This window comes from Canis aureus, chromosome 27 (genome assembly GCF_053574225.1).
Source record: "Canis aureus isolate CA01 chromosome 27, VMU_Caureus_v.1.0, whole genome shotgun sequence".
NCBI lineage: Eukaryota > Metazoa > Chordata > Mammalia > Carnivora > Canidae > Canis > Canis aureus.
The window spans coordinates 3,522,695-3,537,255 of NC_135637.1; the positions used below are offsets into that span (position 1 = coordinate 3,522,695).

Genomic DNA, 14,561 nt, shown 5'->3' on the forward strand with positions numbered 1-14,561 from the left:
GAGGTGTGTTAGGTCAAGGATTATAGTGTTCAAGCTATTTCCTTGTTGTTATGGGCTGATTGTATCCTTGCATGAGAGATGTTGGGATCCCAACCCACACACCCCAGGATGGGACCTTATTTAGAGATAGAGTCTATGGAGATAATCACGTTTAAGTGAGGTTATTGGGATGGGCCGTAAGCCTGTATGACTGGTATCCTTACAAAAATTTCACGGCACCTGAGTGGCTCAGTCAGTGAAGCATCTGTCTTCAGCTTGAGTCATGATCTCGGGGTCCTGGGATCAAGCCTCATGTTGAGCTCCCTGCTCATTGGGGACTCTGCTTCTCCTTCTCACTTGGCCCCTAACAACTTGTATATGCCCACTCCCTCAAATAAATAAAATCTTTAATGAAAGGGCAGGGGAAATTGGACACAAATATAGACACACAGTGAGAGAAAATGTGGAGACAAAGAGATGAACATCTACAAGTCAAAGAGAGTGAGCGACCTGAGAGAGAACCAAGTCTGCTGGTGCCGTGATGTCAGACTTCTGGCCTCTGCAACTGTAATACAGTAAGCAGCTGTTATTTAAAACACTAATTTTGGAGTACTTTGTAATGGCAGCCTAGCAAACGAATAAGGATTTCTGTACTGGAAAATAGGGTGCTGCTGTAGCAAATACCTAAAAGTGTGGAAGAGGGTTTGGATGTGGTAGAGGATGGGAGTTTTGAGGCACCTGATATGAAAGCCTGGCTTGCCCTGAAGATACTGTTGGTAGAAATGCTTCAGAGGTACTTCTGATGAGGTGTCAGAGAGAAGTGAACAACAGGTTATTGAAAACTGGAGGAAAACATGATTTTTGCAATAAAGTGACAGAAAACTTGGCTAAACTGTGTTTTATTGTAAAAAAACTTATAATGAACTGGAATGTTCAGCTGAACAGATTTCAAGCAGTGCTGAAGGCATGGCCTGACTTCTTGCTGCTAACAGTACAATATATGAGAGGGCAGAGAGATAAACTGAAAAATGAATTGTTAAGTATAAAGGAACTAGATTTTGAAAACTTGGAAGACTCTCAGATTATCCATATTACAAAAAGTGAAAAAGCATGCTCTGGACAGAAAAAGAGATTAGGTGTCAACCATCTTGGCAGAAATGCTACCAACTTGGACTGGAGGGGACAGACAAGTCTTTGGATGTCCAGGATTCTACAGGCAGGAAATAGGCCAGCAGAACTCAGATGTGCATACAGGCCAACCCTAAAGAGAAAGGAAGAATGAACCCGAGGGTAGAGCCACCTCCTTGGTCTCAGAGGGTTAAGCCACCTTTCAATTTCAGAGATTTGTCTACCATGCAGGATGAGGGGCAGGGCCACCCCCCAGTGGGCTCATAGTCAGAGCATTTGGCCAAGGCCTTATTAAACTCTAATGGAATTTGCCCTTAGGTTTTGACTTGCTTGAGACTCACAACCCTTTGTCCTGATTTCTCCCTTTTGGGATGGGAGAGTCTACTTTATGCCTGTCTGATCATTCTATTTTGGAAGCAGGTAACCTGTCTGGTTTCACACATTCCCAAATGGAGAGGAATAATGCCCCAGGATGAAGCATACCCATCTCATACACCTATGATTTAGATGATATTTTGGGATTTTGGAACTGATGCTTGGAAGAATGAAGCCTTCTGGGCTTGTTGGGCTGGGGTGAGTGTATTTTGCATGTGAAAGGACATGGATGGGAGTGCAAGGGGGCAAACTTAGATGTTTAATTACACCTGTTCAAAAAGGATGTATTGGATTCTAGCCCCCAGCACCTCAGGCTGTGAAGTTAGTTAGGAATAGGATCTTTACAGAGATAATCAAGTGAAAATGAGATAATTAGGGTGAGACCTCACCCAATAAATGGGATCCTTCTAAGAAATTTGGGCACAGAGTTGGTAGTAATGAGCCCTGAGGTGTTGGCAGAATGAGCTGCCTCCTGTAAGGCGTGGTCCACTTTTTCAGAGAGGGTAAGGGGCTCCACATTAGGGTGTGGCACATTTCCTGGGCAACAGCAGGACCACAACTCTGCCATTGTAGTTAGTGCAAAAGCCACTAGACAATACACAATGTCCCCCTATGTTCCAATAAAACTTGATTGGCGGATGCTAAAATTTGAAGTTCAAATAATATATATTTTTTAAAAACCTTTGGATTTTTTTAAAGATTTTTATTTTTTATTTTTTTAAATTCATGAGAGACAGAGAGAGAGAGAGAGAGAGAGGCAGAGGAAGAGGAAGAGAGGCAGAGGGAGAGAAGCAGGAGCCATGAAGGGAGCTCGACGTGGGACTGGACCCCGGGTTTCCAGGATCAGGCCCTGGGCTGAAGGTGACACTAAACCGCTGAGCCACCTGGGCTGCTCTCAAATAATATTCTCAATTGGTGAGGTAGTTTTGATCTTTTTGCAACCATTTAAAAACATAAAGACTTCTTGGCTTCTGTCCATACAAATAAGTTGTATTTGACCTGAGAGCTGGCAACACCTAAGCTACATGTGGTTTTTTTTTTTTTTAAGATTTTATTTATTTATTCATGATAGAGAGAGAGAGAGAGAGAGAGGCAGAGACACAGGCAGAGGGAGAAGCAGGCTCCATGCAGGGAGCCTGACGCGGAACTCAATCCTGGGACTCCAGGATCGCCCTGGGCCAAAGGCAGGCACTAAACCGCTGCCCCACCCAGGGATCCCCTAAGCTACGTGTTTCTGAGTGAAGAGCATCCAGCAGTTTCTCAGGTGTCTGCCCAGTTGAGTTCGGACTTCTGTCAGATCTCCCCACATGAACTGTCAACAAACTACTTTTTCTAGATCAATATATGTTCATATAAAGGATTAGCAAGCATGTGAAGTAGATGTGAATTTAGCAATGTCACAGTTAATGCTTTTCCTTGGGATGAGATTTCAGAGCCTCACATCTGTCATTGTTGGGTTTAAGAGTGAACAGAAGTAGCCATCCCATCTCCTATGTCAGATTTACTCATAAATTAAAAACCCGGGCAGCCCCGGTGGCGCAGCGGTTTAGCGCCGCCTGCAGCCCGGGGCGTGATCTGGAGACCCTGGATCGAGTCCCACGTCGGGCTCCCTGCATGGGGCCTGCTTCTCCCTCTGCCTGTGTCTCTGCCTCTCTCTCTCTCTCTCTCTGCATCTCTATGAATAAATAAATAAAATCCTTAAAAAAAACTTTAAAACAAACAAACAAACCCTTCCATGGCAGTAGCCTTTGGTGTTCCCAGAATCTTATCATCAGGGGTCACAAGGTTCTTGGTATACACAAGCAATAATGCTACTTCATACTATGGGCTGAAGTTTCCATGTTGGAATGTGACATGAATCTGATTTTCTTCTTGCCTCGGGAATAAAGCCTCTTTTGTTACTTATCTGCTACTCCCCAGCAGCAATTTATCAGTTAAAGACCCTTCAGTAATAGGAGATAGAAATTCACTCTCCTAAACTTTAGCAGGAAACAAAAGAAACCAAAAAACCCATTTTTATTGAAGAGAGGAAGGACACAGGGCAGAAAACCAGGTTCAAAGAGGGATGGCACCCAGTTATTCTGGGAAACCAATACAGCAGGAGCTAATTGATGGTCCTCAATTCTGGGCAAGAGTGAGTGAGTGCCACAGATACCTCTGGTTCATACTACACCCAAAGACTCAGAATCCAGGAAAGAGGCTACCATGACCTGGAAGTGGGCATAATGCTCACCTGTGGCTGGTAGAACAGGTGCCCTGAAAGACACCAACCCAGAGATGCACATATCAGAGAGGTGCTCCTCCAGAGAAAACCAGAGTGCTCTTACTCATCAGTGAAGAACAGACTCTGAACTGCTAAAATATAATCCACATTCATTTCGATTTCTCTCACACAGCAGCCCTCTGATAAATGTCAAACCCACTACATAGACTGCTAAATAAGTAAACTCATTTTGGGAATAGTATCTTTCCCGTTATTAAAAGCCACATTACTTTGGTTGCTAAGAAATAAAGAGACAAAACTGATACTTAGCATTTAATATGGAGAATATTAGGAAATGTTATTCCACAAACTACCAAATATATGTGTAACAAGTTACATTAAAAAATAAAATACTGAAATTTTTAAAAATGCTATTCAGTTACTCAGGAAAGTCACACTAAATATGTTTGAGAACCTTGAGAATATGTTTCTTGCTGTTTTCCTGACTGCTGCTTTATTTACATTTTAAAATAAAACACAACTTTATACTCCATCATGAAAAAAATCTACCATTTAAAGTTGAGGTTTTCTTCACTCTAAAACATAGTTTCAAATCTGGAATGTGACTCTCCACACATAACACATTTCATATGGGAAAATGCTTTCCTGATTTATTAAATTTGGAAAGCTTTAGATATGAATTCTCCAGATTTTACCTTTATAATGATGCTACCTCATTTCATAGTTACTGCTCCTCATTCCCTCAGGTCTCGTCCACAGAGACTCATAGGACTTATTTCTGAAAGCTTTTGCCCCTTCATTCCATATAGGACGGTCTCTAACTCTGTTTTTAGGACTTCCTGCTTGTGCATCCCATCTATATCATCACCTAAAGTCTCCTGAGGATCCATGTCGGTGAGAAAGTTCTTAACATCTACTTCCTTCTAATGTTTCACTTGTGAGTTTTTCGATGTATACGAAGCCCTGAATTCCAACAGAAAGATTTCCCACATTCAGAGCATTTCCATGGTTTTTCTCCAGTGTGAACTCTCTGATGCTCACTGAGGGACGACTTCTGAGTGAAGGCCTTTCCACATTCACCACACTTAAAAGGTTTCTCTCCTGAGTGAGTTTTCTGGTGTATCTGAAGTGACGCCTTCCTGGGATAGGCTTTCTCACATTCGCTGCATTCATATGGCTTCTCTGTTGAGTGAGTTCTCTGGTGTATGATGAGCTGGGATTTCCCACAAAAGGCTCTCTCACAGAAACTACATTCATAGGGTCTTTCTCCTGTGTGCGTTCTCCTATGTATCACAAGGTATGATTTGCTGCTGAAAGCCTTCCCACACTCAGTGCACCCATAGGGCTTCTCACCTGCATGTGCTCTCAGATGTGCGGTAAGTTGTTCCTTCCTACCAAAGGCTTTCCCACATTCACTGCACTGATAAGGATTATTTCCCGTGTGGATTCCCTGGTGAACAACAAGTTGTGTCTTCATGTTGAAGGCTTTCCCACAATCGCTGCACTGATAGGGTTTCTCCCCTGTGTGCATTCTGATGTGAACCAGGAGGTATGACTTACTCCTAAAAGCTTTCCCACATTCACTGCATTTATGAGGCTTCACTCCTGTGTGAGTCCTCTGGTGTACAACAAATGGTGACTTCAAACTAAAGGCTTTCCCACACTCACCACATTCATAAGGTTTCACTCCTGTGTGGCTTCTCTGGTGTAAGATAAGCTGTGACTTCCAGCTGTAGGCTTTCCCACATTCACTGCAGCCATAAGGTTTCCCTCCTGTGTGAATTTCCTGATGGACGATGAGCTGTGACCTGAAGGAGAATACCTTCCCACAGTCACTACAGGAGTAGGGCTTTTCTCCTGTGTGGACTCTCTGATGAGCGTTAAGGTTTGACTTGGCACTAAACGCCCTTTCACACTTGGTGCATTCGTAAGGTCTCTCTCCCGTGTGAATTCTGAGATGGACAATCAGCTGTGATTTACAACGAAAAGCTTTTCCACATTCATTACACACACAGTTCTTTTCTATACTGTGAGCTCTTTGATGCTTAAGAAAATAGGATTCTTCATATCCATGGAATTTATCAGGATTTTTTCTCAGACAGCTTTTGGTTGAACCTGAGTTTTGTGTCAGACTTTTTCCATGTGTGTTGTACTTATGGATTCTTTGTCTTGAAGAAACATGGATTCTGCTCAGATGACGTTTTCCAAACGTGCCACAAGCATAATTTCTCTCAACATTTTCAAACTCATCTTGACTTTTCTGGTACCACTCTTTCCAACCTTCTAGGAAAAATAAATATACATGTATATATATTTTTAATCATCAATGTAGCTGATATGGGATTAAGAGAGCTATAGGACTGCCATGTAATGAGTCTTTTTTTCTTGATAACAGGCCTCAGACACTGGCTCAAAAGAAATACTGGCCAGGCCTACATGTGCCATATATCTGAGCTTTGGAGCACAAGGAACTGAGTCAAACCAAATCCCATTATGGAAATGGGTCGCAAATAGCAGTGATCAAAAATGGTTTTTAAAAGACAGGCTTAGAGGTACCTGGGTGGCTCAGTGGGTTGAGTGACTAACTCTTGGTTTCAGCTCAGGTCATGATCTCAGGGTTGTGACATCGAGCCCTGTGTCTGATGGCTTGTGGTCAGTGGGGAGCCTGTTTGAGATTCTCTCTCTCCCTTTGCCCCTCCCCCACCCTGCCCCATTGCCACTCTCCTATGCTGTGCTCCTGCTCTCTATCAGAAAAAAAAAGAAAAGAAAGAAAAAGAAAGAAAGAAAGAAAAGAAAAGAAAACAAGAGGCTCAAAAAGCTTAGCCTGCAATTAGGAGCCAATGCCATTTATCTTATATCTGAATGTTATTATTATAGGTGTTTACTCAAAAAATGAATTTTGAATATACAGAATAACCAGAGTATAACATTCAGATAGGTACAATGAGACATTGAAAGTAAGACTGTGTTAGCCATAGGAAAATTAAGGGCAAGACATTCCAAACAGATGGAAAAACACATACAAAGTTCTTGAGAAGGGAACACCTGCTTGCCACAGTTAAGTAATAGAAAACATGAGGGGTGCCTAGGTGGCTCAGTCAGTTGGGTATCTGCCATCAGCTTAGGTTATGATCATGGTGTCCTGAGATCAAGCCCCAACTGCTCCGTGGGGAGCCTACTTCTCTCCTCCCCCCTCATGCTCCCTCTTCCTAGCTCTGTCGCTATCTCTTTCTCTCCCTCTCTCAAATAAACAAACAAACACTTTTAAAAAAAGAAATAAGAAGTCTGGTAGGCTCAATCGGTGGAGCCTGTGACTCTTGATCTCAGGATCAAGAGCCCCACATTGGGTGTGGAGCCTACAAAATAAAAAAGAAAGAAAGAAAAAAGAAATATTTTGAAAAAAGGCTAACGCTAAAACCCACTGAGTGAACAGAGTGAGGCAGGAACCAAATAGGCAGCAAAAAGTTCTCATCTTAACCAAGGGGTTTCAATTAGAGGACATCTTGATTTGTGTTGTACTTTTAAAAGATGTTTGGCTGTTTTGTAAGAAATGAGTAAGAAAAGGGCTAAAAGACAAACGAGAAAGCCCTTGTAGTAGTGCAGGAAGACATCAGAGTGTATCTGAAAAGAACCAAGAAAATCTACCAAAGGACTGGATGAAGAAGGCGAGAGATGGGGATGCTTTAAGAACTCTAGATTTTAGGCTTGTGAAACAGGGGTGCTGCTCTCTGAGTAAGAGAATGTTTGGAAGAAAAATGAAGGACTTTGTTTTGGATCTGATTACACTTGAGATCTCAGCTAAAAATCCAAATGGAGAGGCAGACAGACTGAAGTTTAGTGCTTAGGAAAAAGCTGGCGTCAACAACACGTAAAGAGTCTTTTGTTTTGTTTGTTTTTGTTTTTGTTTTTTTTTACGTAAAGAGTCTTAAACGCTATGAAGGATGAGACTTTCCAAGGAAGGTGAGCAGATGACACTGAGACTGGACAACAAGGCTCAACAGGACCATGATGTTGAGTGTGATACCCACAGGGCAGCAGGAAAGGAGCACTCATCAGGGGCACAGCCCTGGCATGTCACCACAGCTGTCCTGGGGGGCTGCCAGGAGCTCTCCTCTTCCTCAGGATCCTCCTGATAAACCCTTTCTAACCACTTATGTAGGAACAATTCACCTTATGGTTTGTGCCTCAAAGCGGGGGCCACTAAACTCCAGGAAAGGGGTGGGAACACCAAGACCAGTGGCTAGAAAAGGACTTCTCAGGCTTGAAGACATGTCCAGACAACTGTTGGTTGCCGGTATTGGCTTAAAAGAATTAGAAAAAAAGAAGACTTACTGGAAGCTTGTTAGATGTCTTTTGTTTGTTTGTTTGAAAATTTTACACACACACACATATATATATGTATTTGAAAGAGAGATAGAGGCAGAGACCAAGATAGTGAAAGAGCACCTGAGCCAAAGGCAGATGCTGAACTGAGCCACCCACATGTCCTGCTTGTTGTTTTATTTTTGTTTTTGTTTTCTTGTTGAGTTTTGAAGGGAACTTAAGCCTGATCTGATAACAGCCTATGATTCTTTAGCCCCAAATATGACCAAATCTGCACCAACTAACAGGGGCCATTCTCCTCAAGCCATCTGTGGCCATGTAGGGCAAAGAGAAAAAAAAGACTGGAATGAGAAGGAAAAGTGTGCCAGTGCTAGGGCAAGAAGTCTTTGATTTTTTTTCTCAAAGAGGACAGTGTATAACTGATGACTGCTACCTTCATCCACCCCTCTGGAAAGTGACAGGATGCATATAAAAACAAATCCAGCAGGAATAGCTAAGGAGAAGACTAGAGTTCTCAATTATGGCTAAGAATTTGAGCTACCCATGCCTGAGAGAACACTGATCTAGTCTGGGAACTGAGTGAGGGGTCAGGAGCTATGAAGACACTGCCAAAGGATAAAATACTGGCCAAAACAGAAGCAGCACTAAGATTAGCAACGGAGGTGAGCCTGGGAGCCCAGGATAGTACTACAAGTGCAACAGCAATAATAAGGAAAGTGAGGAAGCCAGAGACGAACACTTCCTTCACATTTCTGCTACTGAGGAAGCCTGGGGATCTTTTACATGCATTTAACCTGAGGGACAGGAGTGCAGAAGAAAAGAGGATGAGGATACCCATGGGATGTTACAACATGGGAGAAAAAAAGCTGAAATCTCCCAAGTGGAAAAGCCCTTCAGCTGTTACAGTACTGGCGAGAAAACAGGTAGATTTGGGAAACAGACCCCTCTGGATGACTCCAAAGGAAAGAGTAAGAGGAGCCAGGAAATATAAGGTGATAAAAATCACTTCATGACACAGGTGAGACTGGGCTGGTTTCAGATTCCATTTAAGGAAAGTGCCCAAGAAAGTAAAAGCTAATTTTAAAAGGAGAGAAAAGAAAGCAATGTAATCTCTAAAAGTGATGTTGAGCAAAGGACTGACTGAGGGATTATCTGTGGAAAGCAAGAGAGAAAGTCCACATATGGGAAGTAGAGGGCGTGAGTCACGCAAAGGGATAGGAGAGAAGATCTCTCTGGAGGATGGAACGGCTGAGGTGGTCCATGACCACAGGAAGGAGGGAAAATAACCCCGAAAGCAGCATCTAAGCAGAGTCCCTCAGACCCATGAGAAGAAAGCCCAAACATGGGCAGAGAGATGGTCCTTCCCCAAGGAGCTAGCTTATAAGTTCCTCCCGAGTCGCCCAATAGTTCAAGGGCTCCAGTGTAGAGTTTTCACACACCACTGCCCCACGGCCAGCCCTGGCTCATTCCGACACCCCCATCTTCCTGCTCACCCACCTGGATAGCTCTGGCGGGAAACTTTGGCATTTATCATCCACGGCTCCTCTCCTTGCTCCAACTTGAAGATTAAATCAGGTTTGGTACCATGATACCCTGTTAGTGGAAAATCACAAAGGATGTGGGCCACGCTGCTAGGGACTAAGGGGTCCAGACCTACAAAACCTAACTGCTCACTTGCACTTGGGGGAGGATTATAGTTAGGGGATGAGGGCCAAATAGGGACCATGAACTTTGATCTCTAAGGTTCAAGCCCATAACCATTAAAAACTTTGGAGGGCGCAGCATCGGTGGCTCAGTGGTTTAGCGCCACCTTCAGTCCAGGGTGTGACCCTGGAGACCTGAGATGGAGTCCTGTTTTGGGCTCCCTTCACGGAGCCTGCTCTTCCCTCTGCCTGTGTCTCTGCGTCTCTTTCTCTGTGTCTCTCATGAATAAATAAATAAAATCTTAAAAAATATATATTTTTTTAGAGAATTCATGGTAGATAAACAAAAGAAAAAGGGATGGTGATTTATAAATCACAACCTGAGATCAACAGAGAAGTGGCACTTACCCAGAGACACCAGGTGGCTATAATTCTCCAGGATCACATCCCTGTACAGGTACTTCTGTGCAGAATCCAGCAACTGCCACTCTTCCCAGGTGAACTCCATAGATATATCCTTGAATGACAATAATCCCTGTAATAATATACATCCCATTCAATCGGATGCTATTACATTAGGTGACGTGGAACAGATGTACAGGAACTAGTAAAGGAAAAATGTTCCTCCATGGACTGCCTCCTGTGTCCAGGTCAGCACGGACTTTCAGAATAAAACAGAACAAAAACAGTGGTGCCTGGGTGGCTCAGTCAGTGAATCGTCTGGTTCAGTTCAAGTCATAATCCCAGGGTCCTAGGATCAAACCCCATGTTGGGCTCCCTGCTCAGTGGGGAGTCTGCTTCTCCTGTTCTCTGCTGCTCCCCCTGCTCATTCTCTCACTTGTATGCTCTCTCTCAAGTGAATAAATAAAAAATCTTCAAAAAACAAAACCAAAAAAAAAAAAAAAAAAACAAAACCAAAAAACTTTTGCATTTCCATGTGCCAGATACTGGTTTTGGTCCTGAAAACTTCAGGATGAACACAACCAACTTCTGCCCTCAAGAAGCTTCCAGTCTGGGGATCCCTGGGTGACGCAGCGGTTTGGCGCCTGCCTTTGGCTCAGGGCGCGATCCTGGAGACCCGGGATCGAATCCCACGTCGGGCTCCCGGTGCATGGAGCCTGCTTCTCCCTCTGCCTGTGTCTCTGCCTCTCCCTCTCTTTCTCTGTGTGATTATCATAAATAAAAAAAAAAAAAAAAAAAAAAAAAAAAAAAGAATTGGCTGCCTTTAAAAAAAAAAAAAAAAAAAAAGAGCTTCCAGTCTTGTAGAGGGAAACAGGCATCTATACATGAAGATGAAACAGGTGTTGTAAGTCTTGCATTAAAAAAAATTATCCAGGATATATTTTGCCCAGAGATGAAAAGAATAATTGTAAACACATGGGAAGGTCTGACCCTGTGAACTCTCATCTTGGCAGCTGCTCAACCCATCTTGAGTCTCAAATGGAGTGAGAGCCTGGCACCATTAAAAAAAAAAAAAAAAAAAAGCCAAAATAGGTAAATTCCTAGTCTTCTTTCAAGAAACTAAGGGGCCCATTACTGAGGCCAGCCAGGGTTCACTTCAACATAGACTCTGAACCTGGAGCTAGTGCTGCAGAGCCGCAGATGATGGAGAGCCACTGTGGGTGGGCATGGGGTGGTAAGGACTTGAGATTTCATTACAAGTGAGGAGATGTGGGCAGTCTGGGTGGTTCAGCGGTTTAGCGCTGCCTTCAGCCCAGGGCGTGATCCTGGAGACCTGGGATTGAGTCCCACTTCGGGCTCCCTGCATGGGGCCTGCTTCTCCCTCTGTCTGTGTCTCTGCCTCTCTCTCTCTCTCTCTCTCTCTCCCCCTCTGTCTGTGTCTCTGCCTCTCTCTCTCTCTCTCTCTCTCCCTGTCTGTGTCTCTGCCTCTCTCTCTCTCTCTCTCATGAAATAAATAAAATAAATAAAATCTTAAAAAACAAAACAAAACAAAAAACAAGTGAGGAGATGCCAAAAAGCAAATGTGACAAACAACTGTTGGCCTGGATGCAGACCATGTGGAACTCACATATTGGCCATGGGAACATAAAGTGGTTTTGCCAAATCTCTAAACTGGTAGTATATACTAAACTTAAATATACATACACTCGATGACCAAACATTATCACTCCTACATACATGCCAGCTGGCTGTCAACCATGAGCAAGATTCTGCACCCCCAGGGGATGTCTGGCACTGTCTAGAGACACCTGAGATTGTCATATGGGGCTAGTGCTGCTGGTAGCTACACAGGGAGAGGCCAAGGCCAAATCTGGATGCTGCTCAACATCCTATATTACATGGGACAGTCCTTCACAATGAAGAGTAATTCTACCCTAAATGTCAACAGTGTCAAGGCTGAGAAATCTGGGATAAGCCTAAAAGAAATGAGAACTGGTATCCCTCAAAAGACGTGTACAAAAATGTTTATAACAATGTTATTCAAATAGCCATTAACTGGACACGGCCCAAATGTTGCTGCTGCCCATGTCTACGAATACAGCAGATAAACTAACAGTCATACAACACTGTATCATACAACTTGGGGGTCACTGACAAACCATGTTGAGAAAAGCCAGACACTTTACTATACAATTCCAATTATATTAAGTTTAAAAGAAAAAACAAACAACAAAATTTATGGTGTTAGATGTTAACAGAAATAAAACCAATAAAACAAAGCAGTGACCCCTGGGGGGAGGGGGGAGGGGATGACAGTGGCCATTGGGAGAACATGGAACCTTCTAGAGCTCCGGAATTCTTTAGTTTGATTTTGATTTGTCTTCAGTGCATTCTCTAATTCTGTGACTTATAAGACTATTCAGTCATTCAGATGTCCAAAACATAGTTCTCATATGTATTTGGTCTTCATCCATGGTTTGTTTCCTGGCTCAGACTTCCTAAAAATCCCTGAAATTTCCTCTAATGAGTGTGAGCAAGGTATCTTTTGTTATGTTAATGAGGCGACTTCTTGAAAGCCCTTTGACAGCCTACCAAAGTGCAGCTGGTTTCCAGGAAAGTGTCCCCCATCTCTAGGTGGACAGTTTAGTGTATACTACCAGTTTGGAGAATTAAGGTGAATGCTCAGCTTAATTCTCTCCTTTGTGTTGTGTGTAGGGGAACTGCACCTCCACCCCTCTCGTTGGAATTGGTTCCAGAAACCTAAAAGAATATAAATAGTCTCCTTAAGATTGATGCATTTTATTGTAATTTAGAACTCAATTAAATTTTTAAAAAGTCAAAAAAGCCACAAATGGATATATATGTATAAAACTATCACAGATACAACTACAAATATGTTTTTGGCATATGGGAAAAACAGAAATGTCACATAGTGTGAAATCTATATATGTGATTACCCAGACAAATAAACCAAACATTTTAAGGATATAAATGACTGTAGACAAATGTACATAAAAAGATCTAGAAGAACATATGCCAAATTGATTATCTCTGACAAAGAAAAGGGATTAGGGCAGGAAGGTAATTATAAGATTGAACTTTGTTCTAAGAGAATGTAAAAAAGTACTAAATATATCACCAAAAATCAACAAGATAAGAATATCCATAGGCGTGCAGAGTTGTTCACTGTTTCAAAATTTGTAAAAGTGACTAGCTCAACAACCTGAATTTCCACCAATAAGAGAATAGCTAAAGATGATTATGGTACATTCTTCCTATAGAGACGTTGTTCAAACTATATAATTACATACAGTATGATGCAAACTATATAATTACATACAGTATGATACATAACAAAACTTTTCAAATGCTGAATTAAGCACACCTAAAATTCCACCCCATCACCTATAAAATTCATAAGTAATTTTAATCAGTAACTTAAAAAAAAATTAAATATATTTGTGTATCAAAAGAATACGAAATTTCAGCAGATCAAAAGCTGAGAGGCCTGAGAGCAGCAAATAGAAAGCTCTAGGTGTTATCAGCTGTTAGGCATGGGGAGACTTAAATCCCCATCAGTGGAGAAAGAGCTCAATAATACATGGCCCAGGGATCCCTGGGTGGCGCAGCGGTTTAGCGCCTGCCTTTGGCCCAGGGCGCGATCCTGGAGACCCGGGATCGAATCCCATATCGGGCTCCTGGTGCATGGAGCCTGCTTCTCCCTCTGCCTATGTCTCTGCCTCTCTCTCTCTCTCTCTCTGTGTGACTATCAAAAATAAATAAAAATTAAAAAAAAAAAATAAATAACACATGGCCCATTCCCACTGCAGCATAGTAAGATGGAGCTCTTACAAAAGGAAATGATAATCTATATGTAATGCCACAGAGAATTTTAAAATAAATGTAAGGGAGGGGCACCTGGGTGGCTCAGTGGTTGAGCATCTGCCTTCAGCTCAGGTTATGATCCGGGGGGTCCTGGGATGGAGCATCAAGCTCCGCATCCCGGTAGGGAGCCTGCTTCGGGCTCTACGTCTGTCTCTGTCTCTCTGTGTCTCTCATGAATAAATAAATAAGGGAGATGCGGCAAGATGGCAGAGGAGTAGGTTCCTCAATTCACTTGGCCCCACCAACTTACCTACATAACTTTCAAATCATCCTGGACAGCTATAAATTCCACCTGAGATTTAAAGAGAGAACAGCCGGAACGCTACAGAGAAGGGTTTTCGGTTCTAGCAAGGTAGGAAGGTGGAAAAAAAATTAAGAAGAACCAAGTGGTGGCCACGAGGAGCTGGGTGAAAGCCTTCGGGACAGGAAAGCTCAGCCCCAGAGAAGCGGGAACTTTAAAAATCTGCACCAGATTTTTCCCGGACAGAAAAGCGCTTAGCAGGGAAATCGGGCAGAATTGCAGGAGGGGCAGTGAAGCCTCCAGTTTCCCGGAGTCACTAATAGAGGAAGTGCCCCCTGGGGGGAAAGCACAACACAAACTG

At 42.9% G+C, this 14,561-nt stretch overlaps 1 protein-coding gene across 9 annotated transcripts in view; it reads right to left on the reverse strand.

Annotated features, from left to right (window-relative positions):
• LOC144299641 (uncharacterized) overlaps nucleotides 1-14,561 on the reverse strand; it is a 65,438-nt gene that overhangs the window by 35,646 nt on the left and 15,231 nt on the right. For 3 of the 9 annotated variants that reach the window (XM_077875045.1, XM_077875044.1, XM_077875046.1), the window contains 2 exons: nucleotides 10,081-10,189; nucleotides 9,527-9,622 (listed from right to left, as the gene is read on the reverse strand). The exons of 1 other annotated variant lie outside the window; for it this stretch is intronic. In XM_077875045.1, the coding sequence (XP_077731171.1) occupies nucleotides 9,527-9,622; nucleotides 10,081-10,189 (205 nt within the window). Of the gene's footprint in view, nucleotides 1-4,005; nucleotides 5,990-9,526; nucleotides 9,623-10,080; nucleotides 10,208-14,561 lie in introns of those variants that run through there. 5 more of the 9 variants (XM_077875043.1, XM_077875041.1, XM_077875042.1 and 2 more) reach the window with 3 other exon arrangements.